A 27,905-nucleotide genomic window follows, 5' to 3' on the forward strand; every position below is an offset into this window, starting at 1 on the left:
GTCAAAAGGCTGTGTACTATCAGAGAGGCAGAAATGGAGATGGACAGCTGGAGTCAAAGTGCAACCTGCACTGAATCCACAGTCTGGCCAAAAGCCCCAAACTCCCCCACCAGCACATCCAGTTAGAGGGGAAGCCAACAGTGATGAGAAATGGCTAATCACCACGAGAAAGAGTAACAGGAGAAAAAAAGACTGCCTCAAAGCCTGAACCATGAAGCAGTTCTGCAGACTGAGAAGGAAAAAGAATCTGTAACAGGTAAGGTCTGAGAAAGGTAGCCAGACCAGCTTCCCATTGCACAACAACCTCTGCAACTAAGAAAAAGCAATAGGTGATAGTGGAGGGTGACTCTCTCCTGGGGGCACAGAGGCACCCATTTGTGGTCCTGACTCGTTGTCTAGAAAGTCTGCCGCTTGTCAAGGGTCCACATCAAGGATGTGACAGAGAGGTTGCTAGACCCTGTATGTCCTACTTACTACTACCCACTACTGCTGTTTCACATAAGCAACAGTGACACAGCTGTGAATATAAAGAGGGACTGCAAGGAGCTGGCAGAAGCTGCGAAGAACTGGGAACACAAGTAGCTTTCTCATCAATCCTCACAATGAAAGAGATGGAGAGGGAAAGGGCTGATAGAATTAATAAAAATCAGTAAGTGCTCAAGGGAGTGGTGCCATGAACGGAGCTTCGGTGACTTATGCCATGGAATTAGCTTTGAGAAGTCTGTTCTTCTGGGAGCAGATGAGGTTTATCATTCAGAGAAGGGGAAGAATGTCTTTGTCAACAAGCTCTCCAATTTAGTCAGGAGGGCTTTTAACTAGAGTTGCTGGGGGAGTGGGGTGAGAGGATCCTCAACCCATCCCACTTTGAGGCTGATGACACTAATGGATGCCCTGAGCCTGGAGTTGGATCATGGGCCAGGAAGATAGAACTTAAAGTGCTGAATAAGGGAACAATTCGTAAATCAGCACCAACGGGAGCCTCAAACACCTGTGCACTAACGCATGGAAAACAAGCAAGAAGATTTATAGACATGGATGTACCTACAGGGCTATGATGTCGCTGACATCACTTAGACACATGGGATGGCTCCCATGACTGTAGTGTAGCAATAGATGGGTATAAATCTTTAAGAAGGACAAGCAAGGGAGAAGGAGCATTGTCCTCTACATCAATGACCAGTTGGAGCACATGGAGCTCCACCTGGGGATGGATGAGGACCTCACAGAGAGCATAAGAATCAGGGTTAAAGGGAAGGCACGGGGAGGAGACATCATAGGGGAGCCCGCTACAGACCATCTGATCAGAAAGATCAAGTGGATGAAGCGGAAAGGAGCAGCTTCACAGTCACAAAATATGTTTCTTATGGGGCACTTCAAACACTCCTATATCTGTTAGAAGGTCAACATAGCAGGGCACCAGCAAAGAGATTCCCTGAATGCGTTGATGATGGGCTTTCAGCAACCTGGTCTAGTGGGAGATATCTCTGTCTATAGCAGGGGGATTGGATCTAAATGATCTTAAAAGGTCCCTTCCAACTCAAACCATTCTATGATTGTGAAAGAATTACAAGAGATTACTTCTGTTCTAATATAGGATTAATCTTAAATGCAGTTTTGAAATTTATATTGATTTCAAAACATAAGAAAATGTTAATATTTTGAATATACTAGCCAGAGAACTAGGAACTCTCCAACCCACAGAAGAGGAGAGTTCTCCAACTTTGCTTTGCTTTTTCCTAATTTAAGAGCTATCAACTTCAATGTTAAATTATCTGCCTGCATCATTAAGATCAACAGATAAAATATATGCCTATATACATCCAAGTGTGTTTAAAACAGATATTTGAAAGACAACTTAAAAGATCTTTTTCTTGGAACACAAGGCAAGTCCTGGATACTGATTAGCAATGAACAGATAACTGTGTCAATATTTACTCAGATTTATCTAGGGCTGGTGCCATGCACCACCTATTGCTGCAGTTACTAAAACCAATCTCTTTCCATGACATAGCAATTATGAATAGCCTTGGCAACACTGAAGTGCACAGGTGTGCCAGCCTGGCACTCTGCAGGGCTTCTGCAGCCTATTCCCATTTCCCCTACTCAAGAAATAACCAGCTGGTGGCACACCAGCTCTCCCCCATGATGCATGACTGATGCAGCTGGGTAAAGGTCTCTCTCCTCATTACCACAACTTCAGAGCTGAATTTTTTTATTATTATTATTGTTAAAAGGAACTGTAGCAATAAACTATGTAATGGGAGAAGATGACGTGATAGAATTTACAGGAGCCTACAGTTATCACAAGTAACATTTTTTTCATTGTCTTCTTGCTTCCTCTGAAAGGAAATGCCTCTGTGGAAGGCCACGTATAAGATGATTCAACCAAGACCATGAAAAATTTTGAGCCATGGCTAAGTTGTGGAAAACAAAACTCATTTCAAGCTGTCCTTTGGAGGATTGACACCCTGGCTGTGGGAAAGCGGGAGACTCACACAAGCACTGGACAGCAGTCAGTACTGCCATCGCACTGTGAGACTAGAAGACAAAAATCAAGTTTAGAACTAGGCCAACATGAGGCAGAAAGTCACAAGCAGGGTGGCACAACTCAGGAATCCTCTTGTCTGACTGGTAGCAAATGCGTGGACTTTCCCAGTCATTTCAACATACACTACTATCATTTTTGGTGTGCAATGCGACAGCATTCCAACAAATCAATTCTGGGGGATAGCTGCTAAAATATCACCCCAAATCTAACAAGAAAATTCAGCTAAGACCCAGCCTTACCTAAATGATACCACGCCACCAGAAAGGCACCAGTTGGGTGCAGTTCTCTCAATTGCTTCTCAAGATTTTTGCAACAAAGGAAAGAGCTTCCCCAAAGGAAGAACGACTGTTCATAAAGCAAAAGTTTAGGTCAACACGTAAAGCCATAGAAATAGCTACAGAAATAATAGAGCACCAGCCACAACCTCTAGAAAATTATCTATGCATGCATGGGGAGCCTGGCATCAGTCATCACAGTCTTTCACATTTATCAAATGTTAAAACTGCTGTCAAAGTAGATTTTGCACTCAGAGTATTCAGTGTATTTCAGATCCTTTACACAGTTGGTCAGGCCAATAGTATTACAAGCTGGCAGCTATAAAAGCTTTCAGTTTTCACTCTGAACTGCAAGCACACATTTCCACCTGCTCCTCCCAGACCCCTGGACTTTGCAACATACAGCTAGAACTAGTTCTTTCCTCTTTGCAACAACAAACACCAACAAGACCAAGCTCCTCAGCTACCTTTCTCTTCCAGTATCTGCTCTTTAGGGAGGCAGTGATGAGAACACTGCAGCATCAGCCACAAGTTGCAGTTGCTCATGAAAGGTTCACTGCAATGACTTCCTAAAAGCTTTTACTGAAGTTTCAGCTACAGAAAGCTCAGTGCAAGAATAAAATAAGCAGCCATGTGCAGCAAAAACCACCATTGTTGTCTATCACGTTTGATCATTTCCTTCCAGCAGATCACTCTTAAATATTTCATTTCTTACTCTGCACAGTAATTTAGACATTGGACAGTTCATTAATTTCATTATTTATTACTGAATTTTAGACAGAATCACCTAAGTGTTTTCACTAAGACCGACTTCTTTTGCCAGGAGAGAGCAAATACATACCTCCATGTCTTTGTAAGGAGACCAAAAGCTCTCAGAACAGTAGCTTATTTAAGTAACTGTACTGATGCCAAGCGTTTGAAGTACCTCACCTACTTGCAGGAACTAGTTTAATTAGGCTAACAGTGAAACACGCAGATAAAAATATTTACAAGTTCTTGATAAACAAATGATGCACCACACAGCATGTAAAGTTACAGGAAAAGCAAGAAAATGCAGTGAAAAAAAATAAAATCAAAGCTACATTCAGATAGCCTGAGTTAATCTACATTTACTTCACTTACATTTTCTGTGGTGCCTGTAATTACATGTAATCCATCATAAGTTGATTTGATGTACATACCCTAAATGAAAGCAGAAAATGAAAAACAAATTTAAAGATAAAACAACGTTGTGTAACATATCTGATTAAATAACTGTTGGCAACAGACTCAAAACAATATTAACAAGATTTAAATTCACACATTCTCCCAAGAAAACTGTGCAACCCAATATCACTAACATCACAACATTCTCAACTTTGTCACAGATCACTTTTGCTGTAGTTAATTGTAATATTAGTAACTACTTAGAAAAACTAGCACAAGGAATGCAATTTACAAATAGTGTTTGGTTGGTAACACCAAACTCTACTAGTTTTGCTGCCTTTTCAGTCTTCGGTCTTGAACTAAATTACTTCCTTACTGAGCTGTCCGCATTAGAGAACTGCAAGCTCTACTAAATGGCCGTTAGCTCTCCTTACAAAGCACACTTACACTGGTGGGCTACAAATATTACATACTACAACCTCTCTCAGCGAGTGAAAATACAAGCTGTCTTGTAACCACAATAGTGATAAAATAAAAGCAATGAAAGCCCTGGCACTAGTATTCGTGGTTATATTTGTTAACAAAGTGTAAAGGCAAGAACAAACACAGATGAAATTGGTGTTGACCATATGAAATAAAAGTCATCAACAGGCTGCTAAATAATATGTACATAGATTTCCCTACAAGAAGTGACCACTACATTGGTTTCATCACTTACGAACAAAACTAAATCTCTTTAATATTCCTACTAGTGGCTGTTGTTAGAAGTACTCACATTTTGCTACATAACTGCAGCGCTGTTCAGGAGTCATGTGCAGCTTATCTGCCAGAAGATACTACATTTGTTTAGAAGTGTAAGAAAACACACTAGATTTTTTTTCACATCCTAATTTCCTTTTCTGTTTACCTGTTGGCAGCAAGTTCTGTGCATCCACCTCCTCATTTCTTGCTTAGTTTAAGCTTCATTGTAGCTTGTGCAATGAAAAAACAGCTCCTCAAAGTTTCACAAATTCGTGACTAATTCAGTCAAAACGAGTGGTCTACATTAAACTATGTATTACCGTTAGAGTGTAAGGCTTTCTACAATAGTGCTCATCAATTCTGTCTTTTCAGGAAGAACAGGAGAATACACATGCACTTAGGCATTTAAATTTCCTCCAAAACATTCTGAGTATTTCCCAGTCAGAAAATCCAATACAATTTCGAATTCAGTTTCTCATAACCAGCACTTAGTTAAGCAGAATTCACCAAATGAACTACACTCAGTAATGTCACACAGTCACCAAACTGTTAAAAGGATTTTCCTTGTTCTCCTTAACAGCAAATCTCAGAAATTCTCATATTCTTTAGTCTTGCTAAAAATACACATAGAATACGTATTTCAGAAACGCAAACACCATTTTTCATCACCTTCTCCCTACCTAATCCCTTTCCCATCCCCCTTTTGCCTCCATACTCCCCCCCCCCAAAAAAACCCATCTGGTTAATATGATTTCCAGAAGTAAAGTGATCAATTTCCTGAGCATCTGTAAATTCCCCTAAATTCTCATTAAGACATTAATGCAGCACTTTACCATCCAAAATTTGGGAACTATTAACTTGCATATACATCCCCATCAGACACCCTAACACATATCTTGACAACCTCTGAAGTTCCTTTCCCTGCCTCTTTTTACTTCCTATAGGAAACTAGCAGTTCTGAAGTATCTGTATGAAGAAGTATGAAGAATCGCTCCACACAAGTAACTATGAAACATGAGGGATTGTCAAGGTTGGTTCTTACCAGGCCTTCCCCAGGTCTAATGTTGGTTAAATGAACCTCCTCCAGACATGCACATTGGCTCATCAATGGATCTGTAGTTGATCGGATGGCTTTATCACAAATTCCATTTAAAGCCTTGGACTGTAATGAAAACATACAACAACCAGTACTACAATTCTCTCCTGGCTTCTTTCAGTTTTCAAAAATAGAAAGTAAATTAGTTCTAAACATTGGTCCAATAACAAAGCACTGTCAAGAATCACTGAAACACAAGATTCATTTGTACATATCTATTCTGCAGCATGTTTATCTCCCTATGGTAACCTAGTATAGATGATTTACTTTCATTAGCGTCACCTCATCACCATTAACAGAAGCCAGTACACCCTGAGTTTAAAAAGAAAATAAACAAACATGTAAAACAGAGCAAAAAAAAAGTTTGATGTTCATTTTTATCAAAGAGTAATCCATTAAAATAATGAAACATTTTGATGATTCCTGGGGGAACCACTGACAATTTTTTATATCGTTCTTTATTTCTGTTATGAGAATAAATTTGTCAATGCATCATTAAAAAAAAATTTAAAGGAGGTGCTGGCCACTAACTTATCTGTAGAAAGCTTTACAGTATAAAGTAGGACATCTAGCATTTCAGTGTTTCAGCATTACTTCTCTCCACTGTGCCTCTGAGCTGACCTTCTCTGGAATGCTTATGTAGACAAGGTTCATATTTCCTTTTGACCAAAACATGACTGTTCCAAAGCCAATTTTATAGCTAAAGGCATATTCTGACCTTCTGTGTGTGTCAGTAAAGTCAAAGGTGGAATAGCCTTATCTTTTATAACTTAAGTAACAGAATGGTTAATTAATCATGAGAACTATCATAGAAAATCTGAGCGCTCCCTACACCGGCAAATTTCTCTAATGCCCCAGTGTGTTTTAGGTCTTGACGTTAGCTAAAGCAATGTTGCAACTCAAAGTATGCTACAAAAGCTTAACAGAGAGGAAGGATTTAGGACACAGCACGGTTCTTATTTATACACCATTTGGGAACACCACCTTGCACAAAGGTTTGAATTTTTCAGTCAAATCAGACATAAGTAATTAAGGGAGAAGGAGGCAGTCTTGCAGATCTTTTGAATTACAATCGTCCCTAGAAACAATAGCTCCAACGTTTCTTCTTTTGTTTTACAACAGATTTATAGAGCAGCAATAAAATAAATCAAAACAATGCTTAAGTGTGAATACGAGGAACTGCTCCAGCAAGGGAATTCCAAGCAACAATACCCACTCCATACTGGGTGTGCATAAACGGAAAAAGAGAGAAGCAAAAAAACCTCCCTTTTACGTGGTCTCATTATTTACAGAAAAAATTATTTTTAGTTATTTTGCTACTAAATCCTTAAGCATCTATGAGCTAGCGGAAGGCCTTATCAAAGAGCACAGCCTGGTTCATGTCAAAAGCAGGAAGCGATGATTAACTGTTACAAAATATAAAAAGCATTCCATTGAGCTCCTCATTTGGTCATAAGGCTGCTTCAATTCATTTTGAAAACTCTGATCTTTCAAGCTCAAGTACGCTCTGACACAAAACTTCAGTTCTGCATCAGGGCAGGTGTTTTTGTTTTTTACAAGGAGAAGCTTAATAAGGCATAGTATCTACTTATTAAGGCATAAAATATCATATGATGCCTATTACAGGCATAATTGGTTTATTTAACCTATAATAATTCTACAGTACTACCCCTTCCTTTAAAAGATGAGGTCTAAATTCTCTTGAAGAATGTTTGTGCAATGAACTTCAAGGAAGACTTGACTTCGCACCATTACACACACTATCAGTCTAGTCAAAAATCTCATTGATTTTCTCTACAGTAAAGAGCATTACTAAAATGACTCATAACATTTTAATTGCACAATGTGCTGGGATTGGAAGGCTGTTGTCAGTACAACTGGAGCAGAAGCCACCAAAATAAATGTGAAAGCAGCTGAGTTTTCAGCAGAAATTAGTACTTACTACAGTCTGAACTTTATCTTCCATGTCAGCCACAGTGCAGTCCTAAAAAGAAAACAACAATACACTATGTTAGCCAATAAGTGCATAAACACATCATCTCTAAAGATTCTGCAAAACTGACACCTTAACCTTGAACCAAAGTAGAATCATTCATGCTGCAGGGATTAATCAGATTAGTTTCCACCCAGTAAGGCTCAAATCTACTGTTAAACAACTACCTTCTGGCCCTGGTAGAAACCAATAATAAACCCTTAAAACCAAGAACACACGATTCAATTACAGCAACAGACTTTACCAGAAAAACAGAACCCTGCACAATAAAGCTGGACTTCCAGAAAAACAGAACCCTGCACAATAAAGCTGGACTTCCAGAAGACAAACATTGCATTGCACTGCTGAATGCTGATTCAGCTATTTCTCTGCTTTCGACAACAAATAGTTATTAAGTAGATTTTAAAAGTCAAGAAAAACTATTTTTATAAATACACTACTGATGACATACATCAGGACTGCAAACAAAGCATTATTTACAAAGCCTAGGTACAAAAGTCTTTGAACTGAAATTAGTGCATGTAACAGACTACATAAGCCTTCCTTGTTTTCATAGAATGGAATAATAGAATGGCCTGGATTGAACAGGACCACAATGATCATCTAGTTTCAACCCCCCTGCTATGGGCAGGGTTGCCAACCACTAGGCCAGGCTGCCCAGAGCCACATCCAGCCTGGCCTTGAATGCCTCCAGGGATGGGGCATCCACAACCTCCTTGGGCAAAAGGCTTTCTGCAAGAATGGTTGAACTAGAGATTCTCAGATTCAAGAGTTAAAACAACAAGTAAATAATGAAACAAGATTTAAAGCTTAAATTTCAAGATATTTGCCATTGACATCTCAACCTGCATAACTATCACACAACGCCCAAAATTTGCACTGAGAAGCTGTGAACTGAAGTTGTTCCCTATTTCTGATCATTTTCAACCCTTCTGTTCCTTCCTAGTTCTGTTTCATGCTTTTGAAGACAAAAGTTCAAAAAAGCATATAATGCTCCAGATACAGACACAATAGAGGTATATAAAATAGTTCAGCAGTTCTCTCCTATGTTTTCAAAGTAACTCTTAACAGTGATCTGATGATCACTGAGGACATATTCTTCGTACATTAAAAAAATTACATCGAGTTGTTTGGGGTTTTTTTGTTTGTTTTAATCTCATTCTCTCTTGTCCACGTGCCAGTGGACTCCTTCAGGTCATACTAATACATTTGCAACGTGCCAGTACAAAATAAGATTTCTTCGTTCTCTATTCATGTTGTTTTTTTTTCCCCTCATATGCAATTCCATTCTTTATTAAAGTTCCTGCTAAATTGGCAGAGAAGTACTCTGACACTTATTAAAGGGTAGAGTTGTATGTGCCAACTTCCATTGCATTGCCATCAAAGGCTGATTTAATTGTCAGGTTAGATACCATTTTTAGCAGTTTCATTAATACAGTCCAGCAATCTCGTATCTCAGTTCCTGTAGCACTCCTGGGTGAACACCATCTGCTGCTAGAAGTGCTTACTATTCTACTACACAATCTGCAAATCTGTATCTGTAAATCACTAACTCGCTGCAACTACACACAGTGCCCAATCAAGAAGGGCATTCAGTAGGTGAGACCAGCGTGCCTTTCAAGTTACAATACTCAGATATTCTTTTACAACTATCCAGCTGATAGAATTCGGTGTCATCACAGTCTGATATCTCACATGACCTTTCCATCCTTTGGCATCAGTACTTAAAAGCAGCTCATAATCAGAAGGGAGACTGACTTTTTACACTGCCTAACAGCAATAAGACCACAAGGAATCGTTTTAAACAAAAAGATCAGAGATTTATATTAGATATTGGAGGGAAATATGTAGAAATATGAAATATTTCATGAAATACGAACAAGGAGAATCCCTTGTTCAAGGAACGTTTGGATGTTGTGTTGAGGGACATGGTTTAATGAGAACCATTGGTGATGGGTGAATGGTTGGACTGGATGATCCTATGGGCCTTTTCCAACCTTAGCGATTCTACGATTCTAAATTTTTCACTCAGAGGGTGGTGAGGTGCTGGCACAGGCTGCCCATATAAATCATGTGCACTCTCTCACTGGAGGCATTTTAAGTCAGGTTGGATGGGGCCCTGAGCAGCCTGATCTAGTGGCTGGCAACTGTGCATGGTAGGGGGTTGGAACTGCATGGGCTCTGATGATACTTCCAACATTTTATGATTCTATGATAATCTCCCCAGAAACAGAGAGGGAATCACCTATTTCACAGGACATGACTCTACAGAGTCCTTACAATATACAGCCATGGACTAAACAGCTATGAACAAATTCTGCAGGAGCTGAAGAGTGCATGTAGTGTTTAACTACTAGGGTTAAACTCTGCTGACAGTATGCCACTGCTTCAGAAGACAGGCAATATTATTCAGAGAACAAAATGATGCAATTCGCCAAGACTCCCACAGTGTCCTTTTAGCTATTACCAATATAAGTGCTCATTACACTGAGAAATAGCAAGTTTTGAAACAAAACACTGTCATCTCCCGCTACTGTCACAGAAGCCTGACTAGTGAAATTTTCATCATAAAGGTGGCAACTCCTTCTGTTATACAGAGCATATCCCATCTAATAGGAATAGGTTGAAATACTATGTATGGGACAAAACCTAAGAAGTCTGCATGTGTTGGCATAACAACCAGTGAAGCAATATTTTATTAAGTATTTTAATATATATGCACACACACTCCATGTATTTACAATATGTTATTTGGAACTTAATAATGTTCAAATGCAGATCAACTACTTTAAAAACTAACACTCTTTCCGCTGTAGCTGAAGAAAATATGTGTAGTCTGTAAATGATAGTCATTTACGATACAGCCAGCAATTCCAAAATTGGAAATTAAATGAACAAAAACAAATCATCACAGAAAAACAGACAACTGAAACAGACCGTCATGGAACTGTTCAAGCTTTGAAGTAAGCCCACATCTGCATTCCAATTAGTACTCAGTATACAGCACACATTACTTCCCCAAACACCCACCTTCCCTTTTGGAAAGCAAGGAGGAAAAGAAATCAGCTGACCTTCTGAACAGTAGTAGTAAGATCCAAGCAGAGCTGAATGATTCTGTTTTTCATTGATGAAAAGTCAGCAATACCTGTAAATGGGGTCCTGTAACAAGAGAAAATTCCTCTTAGATTGCAGAGACCAGACTTCTCCTATTCTACCACAGCACTGAGGAACAGCATGAGTCGGAGCTACACAAGTGCAAGGACAGTTTCACAACACAAGTATTCTTGACTCTGTACTTTCACTTCATCCCTGCACCAAAATTGGGGTATGCCTAGCACCATGGTGAGCAACTTCAGACAGCAAAATTCTGTCCATTTTCCAAACACCAGTCTGAAAATACCATCTGTACACTCAAGTTAGCTCATACTAACACTGGTGTAAAAATAAATAAATAAATAAACCACAGCCTTTAGTTTGCCAGAAAATAGTTTTCTACCTTCCACTCTTCGATTACTGAATTCAGACAGGAGAAAAAAATTAAAATTAAAAAGAGTAGAGCGAAAGTTCTATGAAATATATTATTTTCATTCGGTGAAAAATAGTATGCAAAGTTTATCCTGTGTAATGACTTACTTTAAAAGAAAAGAAAAATGGCTTTCACACGAACAAGTTCAGTAAGGCTGAACTTCATAAAAGACTTATCATATGGAGGCACTCACCTCAGACCCTCCAGAGAATTTAAAGGACTCAGGAGTAATCCCAACTGGTTTGAAAATGGATATGTCAGTCATCTTGTTGATAAAGAGTTGCAGAAGAAATTTAGGGTAAGGTTCAAGCAACGTGGTGAAATGGGAAGATTAGGTGAGAGGCACAAGCTGTTAACATCACTGCAGTATTCAAGTATTCAAGGATAAAAGCTCTCCTCCTAACCTTCCTTCTCAAGAAAGATGGTAAGGGGCCTGAGAATTCACATCTCCACATCTTGCCCAGCATTGCAGGTAGGACGCTATGAGCTCTGTTGCCTGTTTGCTTCTGATGCAGCTGTCACAAAACAACTCTGACTCTTGCCAGAAAAAAAGAGTAAGAAATAGCAGAGGGAAAGTCTCTCCTGCTGTTCACTTTTTCAAATCACAGAGCTAAGGTCACAGTTTCAGCAGATTCTCCCTTTTTTCTTTCCTGAGGGACTTGCCAATGACAGCTGATGTGGAAGGTGGGAAGACTAAAGGAGGAGGTCACACATGTATGAGAAACTAGTCCTGAAAATAGGTTGTTTCCCCTCAACAAGACGACTCTTGCTTTTCTAACTACCAGGTTAGAAGCAACATTACCAATTTATTGGTTTTGACAAAAATGAAAGAACAATAATAGATGTCTTAGGTGATTAAATTCATTCATCAGAGGCCTTTTGACAAAGCAAAAGAAGGGTGAGTGAGATCAAGAACATCTTTATACCTAGACATCTAGAACTTACACTGCAAGGAGAAAGAAGTTATAGCAGTAAATAAAAATACAAGGATTTTATTCTTACCTGTCCAACCATGCAAGCAGGGCCTTAGCAGCACCAATAAGCTCTACCACAGAAGTAAGGAATTCATTGGGGGGCTTGCGTGAAGTATTCCCATCATAATTAGAGCTTTTCCTACGGGTACAGATGTAATTTTGCAGGTTGTTGGATGACGCGCGCAGCTTGAGAACCAAGTTCTTCATATTGTCTGTTTCAAGCCCATAGTTCTGCAAAAAATATTATGAAGTTAGATAAATTTCCCTATTTCTTATTCCACACATGCAAACTCATCCAGGTTCAAAGGTCAAAGGATATGCCCTTTTATTTCAGAGTGGAAGGGAAAAAATGCAGGTTAAATGAAATGTATAAGAATGTTCTCATCAAGTCTAATTGGACAATTTGCTGAAGCAAAGTGATCTTTGAAATGAAGAAACGAGGTCTTACAAGATCTTAGAAGATCTCATAGTACAAGGGGAAATGGTATTAAACTAAGACAGGGGAGGTTTAGGTTAGATATTAGGAGGAAGTTTTTCACTCAGAGGGTGGTGACGCACTGGAACAGGTTGCCCAAGGAGGTTGTGGATGCCCCATCCCTGGAGGCATTCAAGGCCAGGCTGGATGTGGCTCTGGGCAGCCTGGTCTAGTGCAGGGTCACCAACCACGTAGCAGGGGGATTGAAACTGGATGATCTTTGAGGTTCTTTTCAACTCAGGCTATTCTATGACTCTAAGATGATACATCCCTAACATTTAAGTTGTTTTTATGCATTTTTAACCATATGAATTTCAGTTAATCCTTGGCATGCCTTGCCACAGGCTGGCAAGGAAGCATTCTTTCAGGATGTATGGTGTTTCCAGGAATTTTCTGGAAAGCAAGTTTGGCTGGATTTGAGATGGAAGAGGTAATCCTAGTGCTACCTTCATTTGGTACACCTAGGCCTTTTACTGGAAGAAACAGTTCTTTACTCACCTTCCTAACATCCAACATTTTGTAGATCACCAATGTCTTTCTTACATTGACAAATCTTAAATACGTGATCACTTTCAAGGATTCATTCTGCATTACAGGCACCAAAGGCTTTTGTGGGAGCTAGACCTCCTCAGTTTTATTGAAATTAATGAGATTGAGGATAATATTCCATCAGAATGAAGCCACAAAGTCAGATGTCATTTACTCTCCAAATGTAGCTTGAGTAACATAGTTGCTTTGGTTTTCTTTTTGTTTAAGGAAAATAAATACTGTTTTCTCTTAAAATGTTTTTTATACTGTGATATATAAATAGTGAAGCAACATTTCATTCACAACTAAAGACAGTTTAAATTGGCAAGAGATAAAAACATCTACAGGAAGTAAATGTAATTTCACAGTCAAAAGCTGGAATAAATATTTGGACCACAAGCTTTCAGTAACCATGTTCCATGATTACAGCAGTACAGTTGTTTGCAGGTTTGAGGACTGCATTAACACTAAACTTAGTAATTAAATCCATTTTTACATGTTATATTTTCATTCAACAGCATCTTTATAAAAAGTTTTTAAACCAAATCAGTCCACAAGTCCTACTGGTAACTCCAACTTTACAAATCCAAATGCAACCATATCATACTTCTTAAGATTAAAACACAATTGTTGTAAGCAATATATTGATTGTGTCATTCCAATGGTGTCAGAAATGCTACACTATAGCTGTTCTGAAGGCAACTCATTTGGTTTTATAATCAAGATTTTCTTCTTGCTGTCACTGTGCAGATATGACTGTTAAATAGCAATATGCTACTGATTACCTTCTTGTTACTGACTTATCCTACCTTGTGGTAGGCAATACTTAGCTCTTTTAGACTGAGGACTCCTACCCCTCTTAAAAATAAAAAGAACCAATGTGCCTGCTTTTCTCTATTCTGCTGACACAGATTCTTGTTACCAATCACTATGTTCCACAGTGTAGTCAGCTGTATCGTTCTTTATCCCTTTCCCCTCAAGCAACTAAGCCAGCTACAGCCAATGTTAATTTCATTCAACTCCAAGTTTCAAGGAATTCCCATCTCCTCCATTTCAGACCACAGCATCACCCAAGGCTAGCACGGAGCTCTGGAAGACTCAGTCCAACCTCCTGCCCACAACAACCTCAGCTGTGAACTCACCCCAGGTTGCTATGAGTTTTATCCAATCAAGTCTTTAAAATCTCAAAGATCCAACACTGCACAAACTTTCTGGGCAAACTGATCCACTGCCTGATTGCCCTGACCAACCTGGTGGCCCTCCACTGAACTGCCTATTGTCAACCTCTTCCCAGTACTTAGGTATAGGGGGAGTATGCAGACTAATGAGTGACAAATAATGGGCAATGATCACTTCCCCAGAACTCCTGGCCAGGCTCTCAGGATGTTGCTGACTTCTTTGTTGCTAGGACACAGTGCTGGCTAATGGCTCCATTCTTGCCATGATCAAAGGCCCACAATACAAGCTGAAGTGCTTCAGAAAGTTAAGAGATTAAACAAGATCTTTGCTCAAAAATACATCTGTGCAAGGAGAGGTTTGAACTAAATTCCCTTTAAAATACCTATACCTCCTATGTAACTTGAACTCACTGGGATGTCACCCATATACTCTCCTCCCTTCCCTAAAGGCTCTTGGCAAGGAAGTACTCCCGCACAGGAACAGAGGTTAAGAGGATATATCCAATAAAACAAACAAAAACAAGACATTGTTGCAACAGCAGAGGATATCCTTAAATTTTTCAGGATCACAGACTGGAAAAGATACAGATTAATAAACAATGTTAAAGTACTTGCTTACTACCATGTGTAAACTTACCACCTTTTAATTTTAACAAAATACACAAGAATATTGTTCAGATTCATTTCTTGCATTCTTTTTTTTTTTCCCCCCCCTCCTCTGTTATAGGACATTACAAATTAGTTTATTTTTGGAAGAATACTTTCTCACCAAAAAGTTTGGCCATACATTCTTGTGACCACACAAATTTGAAAGTAGCTATGTGCCAAAAATTTCCCCCTTGAACAGATGAATTAAAGGATACTGGACTCCCTCCTTCTATAAGTGGACAGAAAATAGAACTTCTCTTTTTTTTTCCCTCCCCTTTAGAGCAGTAAAACAACCTAATCAAACAACTTAACTCTGTTCAGAACTTGAGAGAGTTTTTGTATGTTTAAGTATCTCCAAAATTCTTTCAGTCACTCAGGTGAAGAAGTTGTGCTCACTACTTTGAAGATGTCTGTGATTAGAGATGGCCCCAGCACTTAACAGTATACTTGTTGGTATATCAGATCAGATTTCATCTTTGTTCTAAAATATTTACGGTCTCCTCGTCACACCTCTTTCATCTTATTTATACAGTGGGTCAGTCCAGCATGACTTTTCCAGTCCAGTTAGTTTTTACAGAACCCAATCGAGTAGATCTCAATTTCCAGGTGGGCTTCAGCAACACAGGCTTCTATCTGGAAAGCCTCCACCCTATGACTGCAGCTGGTCTGCTCAGCAGTCTCTCATGAGTACACCATGGCCAAACTGTTCAGTTGCTGCACTAAGCCTTCCTACAGCTTCTTCCAGAGATACTACAGAGGGCAACTGAGATATCTGTAACACCAGTTCATGCTTTAGGAAACGTCCTGGCCAAGAACTATGTCCACTCAGCACAACAGTGTGCATTACAGCTCATCAATACAGGATATCAAATTCTTCAACTTCAGATCTGTCCTGAGTAACGAACATTTCAAGAACAAAGGGGTTATCACAACCCAAACCATCTTCATTCCAAAGGCATCCTGACCCATTTTTCCTAACACACAGAAAATATTATGCTCCTTCAACAGATATAACTTTGCCGTTATGCACATTTTTCTGTTCACTGACAAAGTGAGAAAACAACCAGTAGTAAAAAAAAAAAAGCAAGTGCTCTGGCTGATCCTGTCCAAACTGACACTATCTTGATCACTCCATAAATAACCAGCTATTTCCTCTTTACCTGCAGTGTCACTCTCACTTGTCCAGTCTGTTGAAGGGTTGCTTCATAGCAAACCATTTAAAAAAAATCATTCCCTTCTTTATTGTATTGTGTTCTGAGCTGGTTTAGCTCCCTGAAGCATCTCATATCATCGGTTGAGTGCAAGCAGAAAGGACACTAATCAGAGAATGGAAGGGGGGGTAGAAGCTGACTTAATTTTAATTGTCATGGAGCTGGAGCCTCAATTCAGGACAGATAGGAATGTTGATACTATGGCAGCACACCAACAGCCTACAAGCCTTCACAGCAACACACAGCTGACATGTACAACTCAGGCTTTTCTGAAGCATTCTACATAACAGGTTATAATATTTAACAGATCATTATTTAAGTAATCAAAAGGTTTTAGATGTTGCTCGTGAACTACAGAAGGTTATATTTTCCTTTCATTCCTGATTTAAAATATCAAAGTTACTCTCATCAAAACAGGAGCTGAAGCCAACGGTCAAGAACACCTTATGTCAAACATTCCCAGCCTGTTACTCATTAACCTGGGCAGCCACACATGGGACTACTGCAAGAGAGCATGCACAGGTGCACAAGAGAGCATGAGCACAAGAGAGTGCTCTCTCCAAACTCCATTATATTTAATGAGAAATAGTACACTGACCAAATAATTGTTCAAGGTCGAGGCACTGAAATAAAAGAAAAAAATAAAGTGTGGTTAACCAATGTCAAAAGAGCACTGCAGTCATGTCCCAGCTGACCTGGGCTGATCGAGAACTTTGCTGTTGCCAAGAGGCACTATTCACCTTCCCTTTCAGAGTCATCTTCACATGCTGCAGTGTGAAGAGCTAGATCTGCTGGCTGATCCAGCTAAAAACTAGCTTGGGAAAAAGTGAATAAAAATGGGCTGAATACCTGATCAATAGCTTATATTATACGTTACTTGGTAGGATGACTTCATGGTATGAGGTTATACATTTGCTGCATTCCTAATGTACTGACATTACTACCAATGGTATTATTAAAAGGTACAAAGCTAAGAAAAAGAAGTATGCTGTGGTATGTTTTAGGTAGTTATTTTGTTGTTGTTTGGTTTTGTTTTTTAATTAATTAAAATTAATATCTTCATTCAATCTTTGTTCTAATCTCAAGAAAAAAACAAAGTTTGGAAGCAAAAAAACTAGCTTCTATAATACAATGTAGTTAAAGATCCAGAAATCTAAACCAAAGAACACACTAAAAGTCATTCTATTTGCATATAATTTCCTGTTAATGTTTACATTATTTTATGTTCATTAAGCCCAAACAGGCAAGGCAACTCATCAGGGAACAGTGAGTAAACATTCAGTTTCACCACCATTCCTTTCTGTCCCACTTATTCAAATGGACTGAGAAAGCTTATTTTCCAGGATTCTTATCCCTCCTTTTGTGGTTTTGCATGAGTTTAAAAAAGCATATTTATGTATATTTGTTCCTTTTCCACCAAACAGTTCAATCAACAAAGAAATATATTCCACCCATCCCTTTCCTCACTCAAGGAAATAATGTCAACCACAAAAAGATGGAGGCACTCAGGCTGATGTGGTTTGGTGTTTTTTCCCCTCTTCTGAAAAGTTCAATTCTTTTTATATGTTCTCTAAATTCCATAAATAAGTCTTCAAATAAGTCTTCAACATCTGTTCAGAAAAATCTTATTGCACCAACTCAGTACAACAGAAATACGTGCTCACAAGAAATCTTCACTTCTTATCCCTGACCACACTCTTTCCTGCTGCCTCTTCAGTTTCAGCTTTGTGGCATATGTTGCTGCTAAGGAAAGATGAGGAAATGCTGTCTAAAAACTGAAGCAGTTGAGAAAGATTTCTTTTTTTTTTTTTTAAGCTATACTACAGCAGTAAACATCATAATTTGCGGACATTTTCAGCTTGACAGGGTAGAACTCACAAGGGGGCTCTATCCCTATAAAAATCTAAGTGTATCCATCCGGTGTACTTCCTCAAGGAACATGCTACCTCTATACTATTTTTTCCCCCATCAACCTAACAGGTTTGGAAAAGGTGAATGCTTGAGAAGAATTACCATAGGAGGAAGATGCTCTAAAGACATCTACTTAACTGCCTTTGGAGTCTCAAAGTGTTCTTACACTGTGAGAAAACCAAAGCTTCAATCTGTGGGAAGATGTTGGGAACTGGACAAAAAGGTAAATTTTTCTGAGAAATGTCCAAAATACCCACAACGCTTCTACCTATCACCAAAACTGACAACATACAAAGTCTTACCTTGGGCTGGCCCAGTCAATGCTACATATTCACAGTACAAGCCAAAACCATGGTGAAAAGAAAAGCTGAGTTTGAGTGCCTTTGGTTCTAATAAAAGTTCACAAAAATTGGAGAAATGTCACCACATATACACACAAAAAAATTCAAAGTCATATTAATATCCCCAACCCACTTTCAAAGAAGTAATACTAGTGGAATAGAGAAACCTCTGTTCTCTTACACAGAAGGAAAAGAGACAGCAACATTAAAAAGAAAAAAATTCTCTGTCTCAAGAATTCAAGACACATCGTCCCTTGGGAACAAAAATCAACACTGATTTTCTACCATTATCCCAAAAACGGAAGGGAGAGGGTATGTAGAAGGTGACAAAGGGCATTACTTAAATACAGAAATTCTTCCTCCTCTTCTTAAAAGGAAACAAGGATATTTCAGCTACAATATGTAAACTCTGTCTAATGCATTAACTTGAACTGCATTTCACAAAGGATTTCCAGAAATGAGACTGAGGTCAAAACTTTTGTCTACTAAGGAAATTAGAAGGAAATTGTAGGAGATAAAACACAGCTTTAGGTTCTGGCAGTCATCCAGCTTTGTTCATTTTATTCTAATATTTTAAGAAGAAAGAAGAAAAAAGTGTCTTTGAGGGCTGCCACATCCATTATATCAGTCAGGACTGTACACAGTACTCTTAGTAATTCACCAGACTCCTTCACTTGCCCGATAGATTATTCCTTGCCACATGAATCACATGCAGGCTAACTCAGTTTCTTTATTACATTTTCCTTTTAATGTTTTAAAAAAAGCTGCTTATCAAATACTGAAAAGAAAATAAAAGTTTTATTAAACATACAAGCAACTCCTTGGGAATTGTTTCAGTTTATGCACAGTTATTTTAGTAAACACGCTTCATTCAATTAAGCCTATGCAATATCTTTGTGGTTATGAGTAGAAATGATGCCCGTATCACCTCCCTGCTGCATATAAAGCACATGTCACTCAGGCAATAAAGACTCTCCATTTTTAGAAGAACATGCTCTTTGCTGCAAGATGTGCCTGACAAACAGAGGCCAGTACTGGACAAGACATCATAGGGCAGCCTCTGCCACTCTTCCAGCTCATGTCATTGTATGTAATATCTCTGGCGCTCACACACTGCACTACAACAAACACATCTTCAAGACTGTGTCCAAACTGCAGCTTTTAAATAATGCCTGCAGCAGTGATGTTGCATAGCAAAGCAATTTGAAATATAATTATTCATTTCAGAGTATGTTTGTTTTAAAAGCATCTGCACAGTAATATATCAGGGGTAAGACAGAGGAATAGCTTATATTCCAAATCCAGTGAATTGAACTCACAGTTACTTAGTAATCAAAACATCCCTTACTTCAAGAACACTTTCTTTACTCTGTATGTAGACTACAAAATCTTGCCCTATCCTCATTTCAGCTGGTGTGAGAAATCACTAATAGCTGTCATTTCAACAGCATGTGTTCCATCCTTTAAAACAAATTCACCCTACTCAACAGTAATTTTAATCACAGTTCACTATCAGAAGCCACAAGATCTCACAACGCTACTCAGCCAACACTTCTCTTTAGAAATGCAACTGAATCAGCATTGCCACTTATCAGGAAAAAGTCAAAGAGCTATAACACAAAGCTTGCAAGAATTAAACACTTACTGTTTTATTTTGCCATAATATGTAACAGAAAGCAAGTGTGAAAGGCGTTCTGATTTCATTAGACTTGCTTTAGATATTCAACAAGAGAAGTATTTAAAGAAATTCTGTCTGTTCACCACTTAACTAACCAGTGCACACAGGAGATCCACAGCTTCTAAAACCAGTTCCTGGTGTCCAATCCGTGTGATACCCATATCTTCAAGATCCTGGTGAGAAATCTGTAACAGCTGTTCACCATTTATCTTCTCTCGTTCAAATTTGTGGACATACTGCTGCAGGCAATCATCCAGGCCTAACAAAGCACAACAGAGAGAGAGAGAAGGGGACGTGATTACAATTTCTTTATTTTGTTTCCCCTCCCCACACCATCAAAAACAAATAAAAAGGCACAAATGGAACTGTAGACGATATGTAGTGTCAAATTATGAAAGAGACTTGCAGCGAGATTAAAGACAAAGTTGTTCCAAAGGGATGCAGAGATGGAATTTTCAGAGATGCAGATTTTGAGGATCTTGGGGTCACCAAAGTCAATACATGACCTGTTTACTCTTTGCAGATCAAGTTAAAGAGGCAGGAATGTCTCAGCACAGACAAGCAAAGCTATCAAGAGATATGCACAGATTCAGGCCTTAACGTAAGCCTAACCATGAAGAAAAACATTAATAAAACATAGTCAACCAAAAAAAGATAAGTACAAGGCAAGAAAAAACCCCAACACCTTGCCCAATGCCAGCTAAACAAACAAACAGAACAAAACCCACAGTCCTCCGTCCACTGCTAAATAAAACAGCTGAATGATGAGAGGAAAATGGAACAAATGAAAGGCAAAGCAACAAACATGCTTGCCTCAAGTCTCACTACTCGCTTGATTTATGAACCCCTACAGTTTCCTGAATCAATCGCTCTTTCCCCCTCAGTAAGTTAGCAGCATACATCAAGAAGAAATTTAATTTATTTTTGTAGCTACAAAGTATTTTTAAAACAGTTAAGAGCACTTTATCTGTCACACCAATATCCTTGCTTTAAATTACGATTGTATGATCCTGCTTTCTCTACAGTACCTCTTTCCCCCTTTATTGGTTAAACTGATTAGGGAAAGGATTTGTCTTCCATTTAACTCAATTGTATGTGTTAAATCTGTTTTCTAATACATACTGCTTGTTTGAACTGTTCTTAAAAGATTTTGTGTACGGAAGCCTAGGGGAAAACATTTGGGTGGCTGTGTCATTTTAAAGACGAAGTACTATTCTGCTCCAACATATTAACAAGAGTAAAAGAAACAGATCCGATTAGATTTGTCTGGTAGAAATGTATCACGTTTACTGAAAATAGTTGACACAAACAAGATTCAGATTACATACTTGGCATCTATTTTGTAGCAACTACGGTAACTATGTAACTTGACCAATCAGTTTTAAAAAACTGAACTTGTAACTGTAAAAACAACGTTTATCCACTGGGATGGCTGAAGAGGAAGCCATGGAGATGGACTGCTGAAGATGAGGATCACTAATAACATTCTGAACTGCAAGGAAACAAGAAACAGGAGACAAGAACTCAGTTCAACCCATCAGGGTGCAGTAGCAGCCTGGAAAGTAAGCACTCCAGCACATGCTAAGTAAGCAGTCAAGACAAATCACATAGGGGGCCCGAGGGCCTACATCTAACCTGTTCATTTCCTAAGGGCAGGACAAGCCATTACTACTACCATACACTGTCTGCTTACAGAAGATTAGAACTCTCATTGGCACACGCTTAGCACACATCACTTGCCTTTATAACACTCACCAAAAAATTAATAAGGATGGACAGCCTGGCACTTAACAGTCACCCCTTTATACGTCTCATGTGAGCTTAATTATTGCAACACATCAGAATCTGGCTGGACTGGCTTGACTCCTCCACGTGCAGAGCTACTGGTGTCTACAGCTTGAATTTTAAGCATAATTATGAATGTGAAATCCCGCATGCAAGATGAGTGCAGTCTCCCAGAGCTGCAGTTGTTTGGGGTGCACTCTCTCTTTCCATCTGTCTTGGCAAGGCCTCATAAATCCTGAAAATTGAGCCCAGTGTTCTGTTTCCCACAGGCAGCAATTTCTCCCTTAGGCTACACAAACTCTTTTCCCAGGAAAAATAATAAAACGATCTAGCCTTCATTGTTTAACAATTCTTTTTTTTTTTTTTTTTTTTTTAAAGCAAATTCTCAACCAATGCTGACATACAGAGCACATGTTTGGCATTCCCAATTTTTAATGCTGTCTTGCAGATCACTGTTTCCCATCATTTGCCATTGAAAGCCCATAGTTCCCATTATATATTGCACAAACACCTAGAATAAAATGCTAGTAAGCATGCAACAAAATTTTTACTCTTCAAGTTTCTTGGACACGCTGTTGCTTTTGCCTTCTAGCTTAGTGTGTGTTGAATCAATGTTCTGTGCTAAAACATGAGACTTAAAAAACGTATATAACCCCCAAGGAATACAGCTATGTCTTTCAGCTTGTCTGTGGGGCTGTTCTTGAAGGTCTACTACAACTTAGATTCTTCTAAAATGTATTTTTCATAGATATACTTTAAAACAATACTTTTGTGATCACACAAGAAAACTATTTTGTAAAGTAAAATAATTTTAAAAAATCATTACAATGTTAAATCAGAACAGTCAGTACAAGGGCACAGCTGCTCAGACAAATGTATTTAAGATTAAGTGATCAAAACTATAAAAAGCAGGAAATGAAGACAAACCCACAGACTTATGGCAAGCGCTCACTAATGGTTTAAGATGAGCTTACTAATATTAGCCTTATTACTTTTTCTAAGAAACACATGGAAAAGTCTTAAACATTTTAATTGGGATTGCAACCACATTTATGGCATACTGTTTAGTTTTCCATTATATCAATGAAATACTTAAACACATAATAATAATAATATAACCCCTACTTCCCCAAGAAAGGAAAATAGAGGAAAAATGACTCAAGTCCATTCAACAAAATTAACTAAGTAATACTTAAGTCAAGTTTAAAAGTCAGCATTGAAATGCAAACCTAAACGCATTTCTTGTCTTTCCCTTCTTCCAAACATCTTAGTTCTTTCTTTGTATTTTCTTTGTGTTTTTCAGCACCTAACACAGACCTAATATGACCTACAAAGTCTAGATATCTTCAAGAAACTTACACAAATTAAAAGCTCCAGAAGAAGTCTACATCACTCAGAATGACACTTTGCTAGTTGGCATTCTCAATAGGTACCTCATAGCAGTGTCATCCAAGTTGCATAGGATGTTTCTACCTTCTTATATGGACAGAATATAGTGGTTGGTTACAAGTTATATGGACAAGACAAAATGTGCTGCAAGTCAAGCTGCTTTGGGTCTGTTGCACTTTGCAACAGTTCAGAACTTTTCTCAGTTATTCTTCTCTCAGTAAGGTAGCTGAGAAATAAATTTAGCAAGTTCACTGATTTAAATTGAGACATCACAATAAATCAGGGCAACATTAGCAGGCTCAAGCAAGAAAACAGTTTCTAGTATTTATTTCTTCAAAAATACAATTAAGACTCTAGACTTCAAAAAGACAACTATTTTTTTACCTCCTTTACCTACTCAAGAGCCCTGCTGAAGTCACCAACTATTCATTTGATGCTCTACTTATGTTTAAAAAGCACATCTCAACTGTGTGTTGAAGAGAATATCTTTGTATTGTTTCATGCACATAAATGAAAACCATACATGAAAGATCCTTCCCATTTACGTAACTACTACAAAATAAGGGAAAATGGAAATAGAAGTACCAATTACAGTGATACTCAAGTTTTATCACATTTTGATTTAAAAAAATACAATAAAATATTATTTTTACTATGAAAACACTTTGAGGAGCAGTAATGTAATTTGCACAAAACTCCCTCCCAAGTTTTGGCAGGTGTAGAGATGTGCAATACAACTTAAGAACTGTCTAGACTTTTCTGTCTAAAATAACCTTCGACAACTGTGCAAAGCATCCTAAAAGATATTCAATACCTTGCATTCAAGCAAAAACACTCGAATGTGTCTTACATTTACAGATTTGCACTGATAGCAATCTCACTCTGTTTCCAAGATTAGAGAAAGTTATTTTGAATAAGAATTGTGAGTAAAAAAAGACTTTGAGAGGGGTAAAAAGAGGAGTCTGAATCCAAGCCATGACTATCAACTTACTATTTGGAGAGAATTAACATTTCTACTGGTGATATAAATCAACCATTCAGCAATGACACATCTGACTACCAAAATACTAGAGACTCTACCAGCACAGTCACTGTGTAATTTCATGTTTTTCACTCACCTTCTGTGCTGGACATTGGCAACTAATTTACCTACAACAAATGAATAAAAATCAGTTAACTAACATATTACAGCCACAGGTTCAAGACCAGCTGATCCATCTTCTTTTTTCCTCCTCCCCTCCATCCCATTCTCCCATACTTTCATCTCTTCTGAGGCCAGAGAGTCTATATACTCAAACGTGACTGTGGTGAAAAGAGATGCAGACAGACTGGGCAAGGGAGTGAGGAAAACTGGACCATGACTGGGATCATTTGCTTTAGAATATATCCTAAGGATAATTCAAAATGTTTCAGTTGACGTAAGGAAGCAGGCAGACCACAAGTCATGTGAAAAGAGAAAGGGCAAGACCTTCCCCTCCTCATAGCACCACCATGGGAATTAACCACTCATCACCTCAGGGAAATAGAGCTTTATTAACATGTACTCAACCTCTTCTTTGCTGAGTAACTTTTTACTAAACTCACAGAAGCTAGTGTCTCATAGTAGTTATAGGGTTTAGCTGTGCCTCTCAGCCCATCAAGGGGACCCAAGGACCTTAAAATGCAGCCAAGGAAGGACTACCAAAATCATTTTGCCTCATTGCCTCAAAAACACACACATTCAAGAGTCACAAGAGTTTGACCATTCCCAGTGAGAAAGTCACTCTTACTCTAGTTCATTCTAGTTCCCCTTCCAAGGTCTCCTCAGTTGCCAGTTTTAGTCTCAAAAGAACCCTTGCACACACAAATCCATTCTCTCCAGTTTTGAAAGACCATCAATTATGTAAGAGTCTTTGCATATTCCATTATATCATCATTTATATTCCATATCCCTTTATAACTCATTGCGATAGCTTCCTCTCTTCATTTCCTTTAACTATTTCCAGGACTGGAGCTAATTAAAGAAAAAGTAGAATAGAATCAAGGCAGGAAATGAACATTTAAAAAAGGAATGTGTTAGTTCATCATAAGCAGGTGAAGCATCACCTGAGAAGGCAGATGAAATTAAGGAAAAAGTCTGCAAGACAGCTGAGAAAAAGCTAGAGCTCAGTGGAACAGGTAAGGGTGAAGGAGAACAAATTTAAAAGCAAGTTTCAGGAGAAAGACAACAGACTTAACACACCGTTTTCTAGAATGTGGGAACACTGCCCCACTCCAACATCATGGATGCCATTCTCTTCCTACAGTATTACAGACTAACAGACCAGTGATGACTTCAACAATGAATTCAAGGTCCATTAATATAATAAAAGATAATTCTAGAGCAGTCGTTAGAAACCTAGCTTAGTAATAAATTGAGCTTTAAGTAGGAACTGATTTCTAGCACCTATATCTATGACTGTTTCTCTGCTATGGCTTGAAGCATTTATCTTTCCATAAGTTTTCAAAACAAAACTCTAGCTATCACTTTGTGTGAGCCACTTTACAGGGGACAGAGCTCTAAGACCTTAGATTGTCAAGGAAAAAAAACCCTGAATTACTGTCTAGTGTACAAAAGTAAAACCTCCTCCTCTTTCAATTTTTAATCTAAAGAGTTCCACAATCACTCATAGCACCATCACCATCTAATATATCAATGACCTGGGGGTGTGAGAGGAGAAAACACCATCAGAACTGAATAACAAGAGGTTCTCATTATCAGTATCACTTCTCCTGCATACAATAATTCATTTATAAAGTAAGTTCTCCTCACATAGTCAACTGAAAATATTTCTTCCACCTTTCTGTTTAATCACCTGCATCTTAACCAAGCAGACGTGCCTGTTGCCTCACCAGGAGTTAGGTCTAGCTTTGCTGAGGACAGACATTACCTGGGACAGCAACAATAGCTTAAAACCTTCCTGCCTTCCGCACTCTGTTGAGCAGGGATGGAACCAGATGAATTGCTGGCCTCTCCCCACCAGCAGGGATGCAAAGGGCAACTCCCTTACAAAGGTCACACCAGGACAGACAGAGAGAAGGGCAATGCCTTCAGCTTTGATAATGAATGCTCTACTGTCCCCTCTGTAATCCTCCATGACTGATACTTGCACAGAAAGACTTCTCCAGCATGTTCCTACTTTCAGCATTTCCAGCTAACACATTTTGCCTGCAAAAAACAGACTACTTAGACGTGTTCAAAATACCTTAAAATAAATTAATTCATTCAATTCCAATCCATCCATAAACCCCTTATCTCTCAAATTCAAACCTGAAAGCTTTGCCTTGTACTAAAAGAACTCGTGGAAAAATTCAAGTTGTAAACCATCCTGACCAGAAGGGCCACAGAGACCACTTTTAAGCCTTAGTCATTCCAATGTAGGCAATCTTGGAGAACTCAGTAGGAGGCCTATCAACACTATTTTCAGCCCTCTCTACATAATCAATGACTGAAACCATTCCAGCAGGCACTGTTATCATGCTCCAGACTGGACACTGAAGGGTAACTACACACTTCAACACTTCACAGGGTAAATCACTATATGAAACACTAAGGAAGAATGAAAACAGCCTTTGTCCACACTTGCTTAACTAGCAAGTTTACAAAGCAAGAAATCTCTTACAAAAGCCAATGCTATCTTCTTAAGATTTTCCTCACAAAGTATTTTCAGGAAACTAGGCAGACATGGGTGGTAAGACCAGAGTCTTTAAAAAAGAAAATACACAAGTATATAACACAAGTATATACACAAGTATAAAACCACAAGTGGCAAAATGACACAATAAGACACCCAACTTTCAATGCAGGAAAGGGAGAGAGAATGAAGCTAGGGAGAGAGAATGAAGCTAGTTTATAACTGGACCAAACAAGCAATAAAGAGTGACTCTTCACACAACACTATGCAGTGAATGATCAAAAACCATAGGAGTTCAGGGGAAGGTGAGCAGGATTGTTAAAGAAAATGCCACAGAAGTCTCATCCGACTTCAAAGGACAAAAAGAAATGGCTGAAGACCAGAGGGAACCTACTGAAGGGAACACACAATATTGTCATTTGTGCAATCCTCCAAAACACATTCCTTCCTGGCAAAGGCACAGAATGGGGCATTCAGATAGTACAGGATACAACGCTTCTGTAACTGCACTACACACAGCACCAAACGTACGTAGCAGCTTCCTTTTAATTACTTTCAATCAAAGACTTAACTGTAAACTCTTCACGATTCAAAGCTAGTATTCATGTTAGTATTTACTGTAATAGCAGCACAAAATTTCTCCCCAAAGACAAACATTTTTATTTTTTTAAATCCTGAGTACTACTAGGACATATGCCACATCAAATCACACAGCTGTTCTCGTAGGTTGTAGTTCAACTGGAGACATGAACAGTAAGCAGGAAACTGCAACAGTGAATTAATTCAGAAATTGTATCTTGAGTTGAAAA

At 38.6% G+C, this 27,905-nt stretch overlaps 1 protein-coding gene across 6 annotated transcripts in view; it reads right to left on the reverse strand.

The window, feature by feature from the left end:
* CNKSR3 (CNKSR family member 3) overlaps positions 1-27,905 on the reverse strand; it is a 62,249-nt gene that overhangs the window by 11,164 nt on the left and 23,180 nt on the right. For 4 of the 6 annotated variants that reach the window (XM_419685.8, XM_015284250.4, XM_046939251.1 and 1 more), the window contains 6 exons: positions 20,365-20,528; positions 12,328-12,530; positions 10,871-10,958; positions 7,749-7,790; positions 5,753-5,872; positions 3,946-4,005 (listed from right to left, as the gene is read on the reverse strand). In XM_419685.8, the coding sequence (XP_419685.5) occupies positions 3,946-4,005; positions 5,753-5,872; positions 7,749-7,790; positions 10,871-10,958; positions 12,328-12,530; positions 20,365-20,528 (677 nt within the window). Of the gene's footprint in view, positions 1-3,945; positions 4,006-5,752; positions 5,873-7,748; positions 7,791-10,870; positions 10,959-12,327; positions 12,531-20,364; positions 20,529-24,561; positions 27,217-27,905 lie in introns of those variants that run through there. The other 2 variants (XM_046939250.1, XM_015284252.4) reach the window with 2 other exon arrangements.

Source organism: Gallus gallus, chromosome 3, assembly GCF_016699485.2.
Source record: "Gallus gallus isolate bGalGal1 chromosome 3, bGalGal1.mat.broiler.GRCg7b, whole genome shotgun sequence".
NCBI lineage: Eukaryota > Metazoa > Chordata > Aves > Galliformes > Phasianidae > Gallus > Gallus gallus.